This window comes from Schistocerca americana, chromosome X, assembly GCF_021461395.2.
Source record: "Schistocerca americana isolate TAMUIC-IGC-003095 chromosome X, iqSchAmer2.1, whole genome shotgun sequence".
NCBI classification, from domain to species: Eukaryota; Metazoa; Arthropoda; class Insecta; order Orthoptera; family Acrididae; genus Schistocerca; species Schistocerca americana.
Window position 1 is genome coordinate 218,222,325 of NC_060130.1, and position 13,769 is coordinate 218,236,093.

The 13,769-nt window shown below is 40.1% G+C and overlaps 1 protein-coding gene across 1 annotated transcript in view; it reads left to right on the forward strand.

Annotated features, from left to right (window-relative positions):
- Positions 1–754: 754 nt before the first annotated feature.
- The window catches only part of LOC124555478 (heat shock 70 kDa protein 14-like), a 150,121-nt gene continuing 137,106 nt past the window's right edge, over positions 755–13,769 (forward strand). The window contains exons 1-3 of the mRNA XM_047129402.1: positions 755–935; positions 1,097–1,177; positions 1,323–1,557. Coding sequence (XP_046985358.1) covers positions 876–935; positions 1,097–1,177; positions 1,323–1,557 — 376 coding nt within the window. The 5' untranslated portion in view covers positions 755–875. The remainder of the gene's footprint in view (positions 936–1,096; positions 1,178–1,322; positions 1,558–13,769) is intronic.

Genomic DNA, 13,769 nt, shown 5'->3' on the forward strand with positions numbered 1-13,769 from the left:
TCTTACATCCATGTCTCAATTAATAAAGCACGATAAGATGGGTTGGAATGACACTGACGAAATTACATACAAATAGTGTTTAACAACAGAGATCAAGGTACTGCGGTGTTTGCTACGACTTTAAACAGCTTCTACAACACTAATTTATCACCCAGCAGGAGCTGCAAATCTTTCGGATACTAAAGACGAACGCAAAGTAAAATGATCTCGCGTTCGTAATACGCAGGTATCACAACAGTTCACAGGGAAAAATTCACCCATTACAAATGCAAATACTAATTAAGTCTGTCATATATGGTCATTACACATTTCTACATGATCCCACTCTTTTGCTCTTTAATTTTGGTGAGATGATAACAAATAAATAGGCAAAACGATTTTGGCTTATTTATGCACAGCCTTGACTTATCCGCGTTATTACCGACAGACATTCCTTTACAGAATTAATTATACTAAACGAGTTGATGGAAAATTGCGCTCATTGCAATTAACAAATATCAGATTTTTAAGCTAGACAGAAAAAACACCATGAAACGCGAAAGATAATGTGGATCACAATTTCATTTTTGTTTTTTATGAAAATGTTTTCAATTAACAATTCAGTATTGATATTTTTATTTCTTTAATAATGCGCTATTTCGCTAGTGGCATCTGGAAAAATGAAATTCGTACTAATTACTGAATATTTTCGTATTTCTTATTTTTATGACTCACATATCTCCCCTTCTAACATCCTTGATTACGTCTTTGACAGCAGAATACTTCTTTGAACGCTATGCAGAGGAAAACAAAGACGCGTGAATATTTAAGTTTTGGCGGCAGTGGTGTGTTGTTCGCTCATCGTGTAAGGTTTGTTGTCGTCGAAGACTAGCAAAATGGCTGGTGTTTTTGGCATTCATGTGGGTAATTCTTCTGCCTGCTTGGCGTATTGTAAGGTTGGTAATGTTTTTCATATTTGTTGTTCACTGAGAACTTCTAATGTGCCAGAAGTGAAGTCATGAACGATTATTTTTCTAGCTCGAATGTATTCGTGAGAAACGTTCTAATAAGATCATATCAATGTAACTTTTACATTATTTTACGTTTTGTTTCTCAGGATGGGAAAGTTGATATTATAGCAGACGACAGTGGCAACAGAATAATGCCTGCAATAGTCGCGTTTGTAGACGGTGAAGAGGTAAGGAAATTTTGTACTAAGCAGCAGTTTATTTGAATAGTGCCCTCTAAGCTGAAATTGCCTGTTACTTCTTAATTTAGTTGGTTTACCACTGTTCCGTAATTCCGCTTCGTGGTCAAAATTTAAGAGATCGAATGTGTTTCAGGCTGTTGGACTCCCAGCGAAGGCAGCTCTTGTTAGAAATGCCACATGTGCTATTGTTCGGAATAAGAAACTCTTAAATGACAGTATTCCTGACGACGAACTTGAGCATCATATAAAGTCAGTGAAATGTAAAATAGTGACCGAAGGAGGCCTGAAATATGAAATCCGAGATGAATACAAGATTGCTGCGTATACCCCAGGAGGAGTCATGACCCGCATATACAAAAAGCTGTTTGGTATGTAGAAATGTTTTTATGCGTAATGCCCCAATCTCATATTCCTACGAGTAGCTAGTATGGTTCAATCCATGTAATCTCACAGGGGGTGAAAATGTGGCTATTTCAGAATTTAATCATATTTGGAACATGGATGCCCACATGTCTCAGTAGTAAAACTGCCAAATAGCACTTTTCTAACTCTTACCATTTTTGATAAATTCAGGTTTGAAGATTCATGGGTGGGTACCCAGTCATTAGTGAGGAACCGGTTTCCGTATTCTCAGACACTTGCTATTCAGTAATGAGGTGACCTACAGACATCAAGTATTTTAGTCATGTACTGTGTGAGTCATTAAGTTGATATATTGCATAAAAAGTAGGATACATCTCTGTTTTTTATGAAAAACGTTGAGAATTGCTCTTTCTCCGTGATGTGCTTTACATGTGTGATATTTTAAAAATTATAACTTCACAGAGGGAAAAAATGCAGACTTCATCTTACGCACTATAACTCTTTAGTGCTAGCATTAAGTATAAATAACAATGACAAGCTTTTGGCATTTAAATTGGTAGTTCTTACCTTCACTTAAAGATGACTCCATCACAAAAAAAAGGCAAATTTGACGAATTTCAAAGTCCTGTGGGGTACATAGATAATAGAATCACAATATGATTTTTTGCTGAAATGTTTGTATATCTGTCGGCAATCTTATCTGCAAAGAATACAGGGCATTAATAATAAAAACGTGTATTCCTTGAAAAATTTACCTGTAGGTCAGAACTGTAAACAATTTAGAGCTGAAAACAGTTATGAATCATTTTTCTCAGTTTGTATGTTGTATTTCTCTGTTAAGTGTCTTTCCTGTGTAAAGAATTGAGGGACAATGTGGGTGCACAAATGAGGTGATACATCCATATTCTGTCACTGCAACTTAAAAAGACAAGTTAAATGAAACATAAGAAATGGTGTAAGCAGTAATGAGACACAGTAATAACTTTAAATGTGTACTTATATGTACAGATATAAAAATTTTACAAAGAACATTTTGATAAACAAATTCAAATATAAAGAAGGAAACTAACTTTAAAACCCTTCCACTTTGCATATAACTGTTTTCCTCGACATCTTGATGCAGAAGCAAAATGAGTTCACTTAAATGTGAGAGATATTATTTTTTTCCAAAGTACTTATTGTCATGTTTATACAACTCCTCACTGTGTCTTTGTAATGATGGGAATCTGCCTGACATGTGGCATTGGAGAAGGGGACCCAAACAGCATCTTTCCAAGCTAGCCATGAAGGGAATTGTAAATCAGCAGTAGGCATGCAGTTAATCTCAACATCTTTAAACTCATGTGATGCCTGGGAAATGGGTCCTGTGTGCCAGATTTTGTTGTATTTGAAAGCCACGTTCTGCCTGACTTGCAGCCTTTTCTGCAAACCATTTCATGAGCTCCCATTGTGACACTGCTCCTTTTTTATATGTTGGAAGTCTCTTTATTATAAAGGTGTTAATTATAGTGAGTAGTAATGTGTGGTGCAATCATATTACTGGAAATGTCATTGCTATACTGTACCTGTGTTCTGAGAAACCTTAATGTTATTTGATCTGTGAAGAAGCAGAGCATATTAGCACTCGGTATTGTCTGGAGTGCCCTGTGAACAATGCAACCAATTTTCCGATATAAGGAGCTCCTCACTCAGAAATGTAGAATTCAGCTCGTAGTGGACAGTTTCAAGTTTTTATTATCTGCTCCACCTTTATTGAGTATTGTCAGAGTAACTTCTACTGTTGGTGTCCTAGAGCACATCGGACTTGGAGAAAGAACAATTAAAGAGAGTCATGGTGTAATTGCTGCTCCAGAATGCAGGAGTGGTCAAAAGATGTTACCTGGAATTGTCACAGAAGAAGTAGTGATATCTCACGAAAATGATAATATTTCAAGACTTTGTGCAAGGAATTAAAGACTCCTTCCACTATGGTTCATAACAAGAAGATTCACATAAAATTGCATGAAGGTTTCTTGAAATACAGGTACAGCACAATGACAGTTTCAGAAACCCAATTGAAACAAGCATTTCTAGTCATTGCTACTATCACCTTTCTAATGAAGAGACTTCCAATGAATGCAAATGGGAGCACTGTTGCTATGGAAACTCGTGAAAATGCTTTTTGGGAACAATTGCAGGTTGAGCAGAATGTGGCTTTCAAATTCTACAAAATCTGGTACACAAGACACATTTTCCACCAATCACGTGAATTTAAAGATGTTGAGATTAACTATATGCCCCCTACAGATTCACAATTCCTTTCATGGTCCAGTTGGAATGATGCTGTTTGGCTACCCTTTGCCATTGTGACGTCTAAAGCAGATGCCCTATCATTACAAAGACATGGTGCACAGTTTTATATACATGACAATAAGTGCTTTGGAGAAAAATCATATCTCTCACCTTTAAGTGAACTCATTTCATTTTTGCATCAAGATATCAAGGAAAACAGTTATATGCAAGGTGTGTGTGTTTTAAAAATGCAGTTTCCATCTTTGTATTTGATTTTTTTATTTTTTTATGAAATTTTTCTTTGTGGAGGTTTTATATCAGCATATACTGGTATATATTCAAAGTTCTTAACGTCTCTCGTTATTGCTTGCTGCTTTTCTTACTTTTCACTGAAGTTTGTTTTTAATTTACAGTAACAGAATAAGAATATATCACCTCATTTGTGCACCAAAGTTATCTATTGTAATTCTTTACACTGAAAAGACAACTAACAATGAAATAATAATAAAAAAATCCCGTGGAGGCCCGGGAAAAGAATAGGCCTCCGGTATGTTGTGCCAGTCGTAAAAGGCGACGAAAAAGAAAAAACCACTAATAGGGCTAACCCCCCTTTTAGTGTGATTAGTTGGTTCAGGATAGAACTAAAGAAGCCTCGGACAAGCGCCGTCATGGTCGGGGATGACGCTTGAACCCTATGCCCGCCCACAATGCTAACGACACTGCTAGCCAACTGGAAAATGATTCAAATCCAAATAGAGGTGTTTTGCAGGATATGCTTCCTGCAACCACCCTAGAAGGAAAACAAAAACAGAGGATGAGATGGTCAGATGAAGTTAATCGACACCTCATGTTCCGTTGTTACCAAGCAACAAACCTAGGAACCAACACAACTGGATACAGATCACAAGTATACACAACATTTATCATCAGATACCCAGAATTAAAATTTTTAACAGAACGACGACTAGCTGATCAGATCCGTGTAATAATAAAAAATAACAGGATACCCCAGTCAGAATTAGAAAACATCAAACAACAAGTACAACAAATACTGGAACAAAATAATGTGCAATCAGAAGAAGAAGAAAATACAGTAATGGACTCAAACATCCCAGAGCAAACAAACAAAGGACAACACGCATCAATTAAACAATCAGAGGAAAACTAAATCTTAAGACAGCCAACTGAACAAGCACAAATAGAACACGAAGTGACACACATGTTAGATACAGAAGAAAAAATTCGGCTGACATATATAGAATACAAAGACACAAATACAGACATTAGACCATTCTTGCGTAGACCACCAAATAACCCACAAGTCGAAACAACAATAAAAACTATCAACACAATCATACACAACAAAATAAATGAAAATACAACTATGGAAGAGTTACAACTACTGGTTTATATAGCAGCACTCACTACACTACATATACACACTAGGCAGAGATCAGAACCAACCAACACACAGAAGAAACCCACAAAACCAGCATGGCAACACAGGCTACAGATCAGAATAGAAAAACTGAGAAAAGACATCGGACAGCTAATACAATTTATAAGAAATGAAATGTCAGAAAAAAACGAAAAAGGTTAGGTAAAATCTCACAACAAGATGCGATAGAGCAATTAGATGAAAAGAAGCAGAAATTACAAGCATTGGCCAAACGACTTAGAAGATACAAAAAAAGTGAAAATAGAAGGAAACAAAACCAAACATTCAACACAAACCAAAAGAAATTTTACCAGACAATAGATAACACACACTTTAAAACAGACAATCCACCAAACATAACAGACATGGAACACTTCTGGAGCAACATATGGTCAAACCCGGTACAACATAACAGGCATGCACGGTGGATACAAGCAGAAACAGACACATACAAGATGATGCAACAAATGCCTGAAGTGATAATTTTGCAACATGAAGTCACCCAAGCAATTAATTCTACTCACAATTGGAAAGCCCCTGGAAAAGATAAAATAGCAAATTTATGGCTAAAGAAGTTCACCTCAACACATTCACATCTAACTAAATTATTTAACAGTTACATTGCAGACCCATACACATTCCCTGATACACTTGCACATGGAATAACTTATCTGAAACCTAAAGATAAAGCAGACACAGCAAACCCAGGTAAATATCGCCCCATAACATGCCTACCAACAATATACAAAATATTAATTTCAGTCATTACACAGAAATTTGACACATACAACACAGAACAAAATTAGAAATGAAGAACAAAAAGGGTGTTGCACAGGAGCACGAGGATGTAAAGAGCAACTGATAATAGATGCAGAGGTGACATATCAAGCTAAAACTAAACAAAGGTCGCTACACTCCACATACATTGATTACCAAAAAGCTTTTGATAGTGTACCCCACTCATGGTTACTACAAATATTGGAAATATACAAAGTAGATCCTAAATTGATACAGTTCCTAAACATAGTAATGAAAAATTGGAAAACCACACTTAATATCCAAACAAATTCAAATAATATCACATCACAGCCAATACAGATTAAGCGTGGAATATACCAAGGAGACTCATTAAGTCCTTTCTGGTTCTGCCTTGCTCTGAACCCACTATCCAACATGCTAAATAATACAAATTATGGATACAATATTACTGGAACATACCCACACAAAATCATACGTTTGCTATACATGGATGATCTAAAACTACTGGCAGCAACAAATCAACAACTCAACCAATTACTAAAGATAGCAGAAGTATTCAGCAATGATATAAATATGGCTTTTGGAACAGACAAATGTAAGAAAAATAGCATTGTCAAGGGAAAACAAACTAAACAAGAAGATTACGTATTGGATAACCACAGCGACTGCATAGAAGCGATGGAAAAAACAGATGCCTACAAATATCTAGGATACAGACAAAAAATAGGAATAGATAATACAAATATTAAAGAAGAACTAAAAGAAAAATATAGACAAAGACTAACAAAAATACTGAAAACAGAATTGACAGCAAGAAACAAGACAAAAGCTACAAATACTTATGCTATACCAATATTGACCTACTCATTTGGAGTAGTGAAATGGAGTAACGCAGACCTAGAAGCACTCAATACACTTACACGATCACAATGCCACAAGTATAGAATACATCACATACATTCAGCAACTGAAAGATTCGCATTAAGCAGAAAGGAAGGAGGAAGGGGATTTATCGATATAAAAAAACCTACATTATGGACAGGTAGACAATTTAAGAAAATTCTTTCTAGAATGAGCAGATACTAGCAAAATACACAAGGCAATCACTCATATAAATACATCGGTTACACCACTGCAATTTCATAACCACTTCTACAACCCTTTAGATCACATAACATCAACAGGTACGAAGAAAGTAAATTGGAAAAAGAAAACACTACATGGCAAGCACCCGTATCATCTAACACAGCCACACATCGATCAAGACACATCCAACATCCGAAGAAAAGGCAATATATACAGTGAGACGGAAGGATTCATGATTGCAATACAGGATCAAACAATAAACAGATATTACAGCAAGCATATTATTAAAGATCCCAATACCACAACAAATAAATGCAGACTTTGCAAACAACAAATAGAAACAGTAGATCACATCACAAGTGGATGTAAAATACTAGCAAATACAGAATACCCCAGAAGACATGACAATGTAGCAAAAATAATACATCAACAGCTTGGCTTACAACATAAACTTATAAAACATGTTCCCACATACAAGTATGCACCACAAAATGTTCTGGAGAATGATGAATACAAATTATACTGGAACGGAACCATAATAACAGACAAAACAACAACACATAACAAACCTGACATCATACTCACCACTAAAAGAAGAAATTAACACAACTAATTGAAATATCCATACCCAATACAACAAATATACGAAAGAAAACAGGAGCAAAAATTGAAAAATACATCCAACTGGCTGAGGAAGTCAAGGACATGTGGCATCAGGATAAAGTTGACATTATACCAAGTATACTATCAACTACAGGAGTCATACCACACAATATCCACCAGTAAATCAATGCAATACAGCTACATCCAGACTTGTATATGCAACTACAGAAATCCGTAATTATTGATACATGTTCAATTACCCGAAAGTTCCTAAATGCGATATAACATACACCGCACAGTTAAAAGGAAGTCACGCTTGATGAAGGTCCGCGTCACTTTCCATTTTTGACCATACATAGCGTCTGAGAAAAGAAAGAAAGAAATAATAACAATAATAATAATAAATTATTATCATTCAGCTCTTACAGCAATAGACAGTCATAAGCGTACATTTCTATATGAACTACTATATCAATGTAATTTAGTTTACATGAAATAGGTAAAACTAGAAATTATATGTTAGAGAGCAGCATTTTCATTTCCAAAACATTTGTCAACTGGGTAAAGAGGTTGTTTACTAGTAGCGTATACAGAAGCGTGTGATTCCACCCGTCTGCTTTGACCCATGAAGTCACAAATATGGCGGAAACGACCGTCCACTATGACTCCAATATGGCGCCTATGACTTCATTACGTACACATAACAAACATGAAAATACATCGAAAAACACACACACACTCTAGGAAATCAATATTGCAATCAAACACTTCCCTTGACCTGTTATCCTTACGACATATCCACATATAGCCATCCCTGGTCAGAGACGCCAAAACTTTAGTAAGTCTCATTGCTTCACAACACACTGAACACTTCACGACTTCAGCCAACAGCCCGCATTGCTGAAGAAATTCTATTAGGGACAATGCACTGTCCCCCATCATCGCAGACAACCAAAAACTGTTGACCTTGTCAGTCATATCCATACCTACCAAAGACATAAGCAAAGAAATTTACCAAAATTTTCACATGAACAGAAAAGAAACTACAGTAACGTCAACATAACAAAACCAAAATCATTAATTCATTGAAATATATTCCACTGAAGGCACAGTCACCACTGATACTATACACATGCAATGCTACCACACAAGTGAACCCCATATGCCACATAACACGCTACCCATAAACACACCACCAGAGAGAACCACCGACTGCAACAATACGCCACCTATAAACACGCCACACACGCACACTAAACCAAAAACATCACCTAACATGCAAATACACCACTGGAGACCACCACCGATCACATCAAAACAACACCTACAAACACGCCACTCTCACAAACTAAACTCCGCGCCGTGGTGACATCACACACAACAACAGCCTTATGTCACGAGTCAAAGCCGACAGGTGGGATTGAACGCTTCCGTCGACCCGCTTATACAATTTAGCTTTAAAAATATTAATAGGCAATTCTGTAAAATCTACCCTTGGCCTATTAAACATCCTTAATCCAAAGGCTAGGTAGGAGTTACGTGATTTAGATGATGTGTGGTATGGTATGTCTACATGTGTGCTGTTTCTAGTGTCAAAACTATGTACATCAGTTCTCAGTGTGAAATTAGAAACGTTGTTTCTAACATACAATAAAACATTATAGATGAATAAGTTTACTGTTGTCAGACATTCCAGTTTAATGAACAGAAGTTTACAATGTTCTGTTTTATCAGAATCTGTTATTATTCTTATTACTTTCTTCTGCAACAATAAAATGTCATTTGCTTAACAACTGCTACCCCATTAAAAAATTCCGTATGATATGATATATTGGAAGAAAGCAAAATTTCGTGATCTTGCATAGTTATTTGGAACATATCTTTTTAAATTTGTAGTTATGAATATAATAGAGGGAAACATTCCACGTGGGAAAAATATATCTAAAAACACAGATGATGTGACTTTCCGAACGGAAGTGCTGGCAGGTCGATAGACACGCACACAAACAAACACAAACATACACATGAAATTCAAGCTTTCACAACAAACTGTTGCCTCATCAGGAAAGAGGGAAGGAGAGGGAAAGACGAAAGGATGTGGGTTTTAAGGGAGAGGGTAAGGAGTCATTCCAATCCTGGGAGCGGAAAGACTTACCTTAGGGGGAAAAAAGGACAGGTATACACTTGCGCTCTCTCTCTCTCTCTCTCTCTCTCTCTCTCTCTCTCTGCGCGCGCGCCCACACACACACACACACACACACACACACACACACACACACACACAGACACGCCTGTGTGTGTGGGGATGGATATGTGAGTGTGTGCGAGTGTATACCCCTTTTTTTCCCCCTAAGGTAAGTCTTTCCGCTCCCGGGATTGGAATGACTCCTTACCCTCTTCCTTAAAACCCACATCCTTTCGTCTTTCCCTCTCCTTCCCTCTTTCCTGGTGAGGCAACAGTTTGTTGCGAAAGCTTGAATTTCATGTGTATGTTTGTGTGTCTATCGACCTGCCAGCACTTTCGTTCAGTAAGTCACATCATCTGTGTTTTTAGATATAAATTTGTAGTTAAATAAATAACTCTTGAAAAGTCTAGAAAATATATTTTTAATGTGTGGTTTCCAGGCCAATTTATTGTCAGTAAGAACACCTAAAAGTTTTGTAGTTTTTAATTCATGATGGTTAGGAATCTCTTAGAGGCTAAAATTAAGTACCTGTGTTTTACTTTCATTTAGTAAGAAAACATCGCAGTACCCACATCCTGCGAGGCCTCACTCAGTGAAAACTAACCAATATGCAAAGATGTTTTGTGTTGGCCTTGTAGGTACTGCGATGTTTGCATATGTCTGGTTATGATTAACCAATCATATCCGCTCATCTGGAGATAGATTGAGTCGAAAGTTGATCGAAGGGTAGTGATTTGAAGGGCAAAAGGGAAAAAAGTGCCAAGGCAAGAGCCAAGGGAAAGAAACCTGTGTGATAGTTGGGTCAGATTTTACGAGCAGTAGCAGTTTTCTTGCTGTCTGCAACAGGTCACACAAGGCTAGATTTTGATTCTAGTGGGTATCTTGCAGGCAGATGCCTTTGATGTTGTGCAGTGGCGTTTCTCGGTGGCTGCAGCTTCTCGGTCAGTGTCAGCATACCAGTAACAGTTAGGTTCATCATCATTTAGTGTCTTGATAGGTTGTATATTGGATTAACAGTGTAGGGCGGTGTTGGCGGTTTCTTTGTGCGATAGTGTGCGAGCTTGTCAGCTTCCCTGTTGTAGCCTGTTGGTCGGCTATAATAGCAACTGGCATATCCAGTCAATGTTGCTGATGATGTCATGTGAGAATTTATAAATAAACACAGATTAGTAATAAAAACAATAAAGGTCTGAACACGGATCCTTGTAGCACTCCAGGCATAACATAAACCAAATTTGACTTCTCGCTATCAATGCACACAACTTGGTGTGTGCCTCCCTGCGGGTCCAGGGGTTAGAATAGGCCCGAGGTATTCCTGCCTGTCGTAAGAGGCGACTAAAAGGAGTCCCTCCCCCTCAAGGGGGTAGTTAGCGCCTGCGTCCTGAGACGGACGGTTCCACGACCTATATTTGTGGTCATTTTCGTTTTTCACTTCTTCTCATTTCTTCCTTCCATTGTTTGTTCCTTTCTTTGTTCTTCTCCGTCTCACTGTCTTCCTTGCCTCCTTCTCCTTGCCTTCTTCAGTCTCCGTCTCGACGTTTGAGACAGTCTGTCCTCTCTCTCCCTCTCTCCCTTCTTTTTCCTCTTCTTCCTTCCTCCCAGTGCGCGCCTGAAGGCCGACCCACGCGTTCGCACGCATAGCCGGTGACGGGGTAACGTGTAACTCCCCGCCCTGGGTAGACAAGTAAGGCACGCACGTACCCCCTGGTACAGGCCAGGCCCAGGGAGGGGTGATTGCCTGAGCTGATACCTTCTGACCATGCCGATTGGTCCCTCTGTCTGTTTCTCGGGAGGTGTGACCTGAGGTGTAAATATTCACCTAAGGCGGGAGTGCCCTCTGAGAGGGTCCCCACTAGGAAGGAGCGTGCCATCGGAGACGCTGGCAATCATGGGGGATTCCTCCGCAATGGATTTCTCTTCTTCTCTCTCAACTTCTGCCCACAAACGGAAACTTGACCAGCCACCAGTGACAAAAGTACTACCGCCTGCCCCACAGTTTGTGGTAGTTTCTCGATCTGAGGACGGAAAGGATTTTTCCTCTGTCAACCCTTTCGTTATCTAGAAGGGCGTAGATGCCATAGCCGGATCGGTCAAGTGTTGTACCAGGTTGCGTAATGGTACCTTGTTACTAGAAACTGAGAGCGCCTTTCAGGCACAAAAACTGCTTCGGGCCACACTCCTGTACACATTCCCTGTCCGGGTGGAGGCTCACCGCACTTTGAATTCGTCTCATAGTGTTGTTTATACTAAATCACTCGACGGATTGACTGACGAGGAGATTCAGTCTTTCCTCGCTGAGCAGGGCGTGACGGCTGTCCGTAGGGTCATGAAAAATGTCAACAATGACCTTGTACCGACCCGGACACTTTTCTTGACCTTTGATAGTGTTCAGCTGCCGTCGCGCATCAAAGCGGGCTACGAGGTTATTTCTGTTCGCCCCTATGTCCTGACACCTACGCACTGCTACCAGTGTCAGCATTGTAATCACACTCGCCAGTCTTGTTCCAGTGCGGCTAAATGTGTCACTTGTGGCAGGGATGTCCATGAGGGTGACTGCCCACCTCCGTCTCCTCGTTGTGTGAACTGTCATGGTGACCATGCAGTGTCCTCCCGCAACTGTCCCATCTACAAGGAAGAACGCTGTATCCAAGAAATTCGGGTCAAAGAGAAAGTGTCCACCTCGGCTGCTCGCAAGCTATTTGCTAGTAGGAAACCCACGCTGCTCCCAGCGGGGAGATACAGTACTGTCCTTGCCTCTCCTCAGACTACCATGGAGGTGGCGACACAGACATGCGATGTGACCTTCAGCACCACGGTCGTCCGTTCGGCCAGTGCTAAGATCGCGCGGTCGATGTCTCCTCTTCCTCCCGTCACCCCTCAGACACAAGCACCTTCATCAGCTTCTGCCAAGACGAAGACCCAGAAGTCAGATGCACAGGCCTTCAAGAAGGAACCGTCCCGTGCAGACTTCCTACGTACCTCGAACTCCCAGCCATCGACCAGTACTTCAACTAAACGACCTTCCAAGAAGGCTCATAGGAAGCACAGTTCTCCTTCTCCGCCACGGCACATTTCTTCTCCTGCGCCACCCAGCAGTTGCCGCCCCAGGCCGTCATCCCTTTCGCCTGGCCGCACCGCTGGTAGCCGAACATCTGGCTGTTCACCTGCAGAGGAAGCTCCCCCTCTTGGCCATCTTGTTAAGATGGCCGATGAACCTATAGAACCAATGGACGACGACTGTCGGCCTACTGATAGCGGCGGCAGAGCTCGCTCGAAGCCAGGCCGTCAGCGGCCTTCAAGGTGACCCCTTCTTTCATCTTCCTTTTCTTCTCACGATGGCACTTATTCACTGGAATATTCGCAGCATTCGCTCGAACCAAGAGGACTTAAAGTTGCTGCTCCGCTTGCACTGTCCGCTCGTCATAGCCCTCCAGGAAACGAAGCTACATCCATGCGATCAAATTGCCTTGGCACACTACACCTCTGTGCGTTTTGACCTACACCCTGTGGTAGGTATTCCGGCTCATGGAGGGGTTATGTTGCTGGTCCGGGATGATATTTACTACGATCCCATCACATTGCACACCGGCCTGCAGGCAGTTGCCATCCGAATTACTCTCCCCACTTTTACATTTTCCATTTGTACCGTTTACACTCCATCGTCGTCTACCGTTACCAGGGCAGACATGATGCAAATTACTGCTCAGCTACCTGCACCATTTTTGTTAATTGCAGACTTCAATGCCCACCATCCCCTTTGGGGCTCTCCAGCATCCTGCCCGAGGGGCTCCCTGTTAGCAGACCTTTTCAACCAGCTCAATCTTGTCTGCCTCAATACTGGCGCCCCTACTTTTCTTTCGGACACATCTCACAC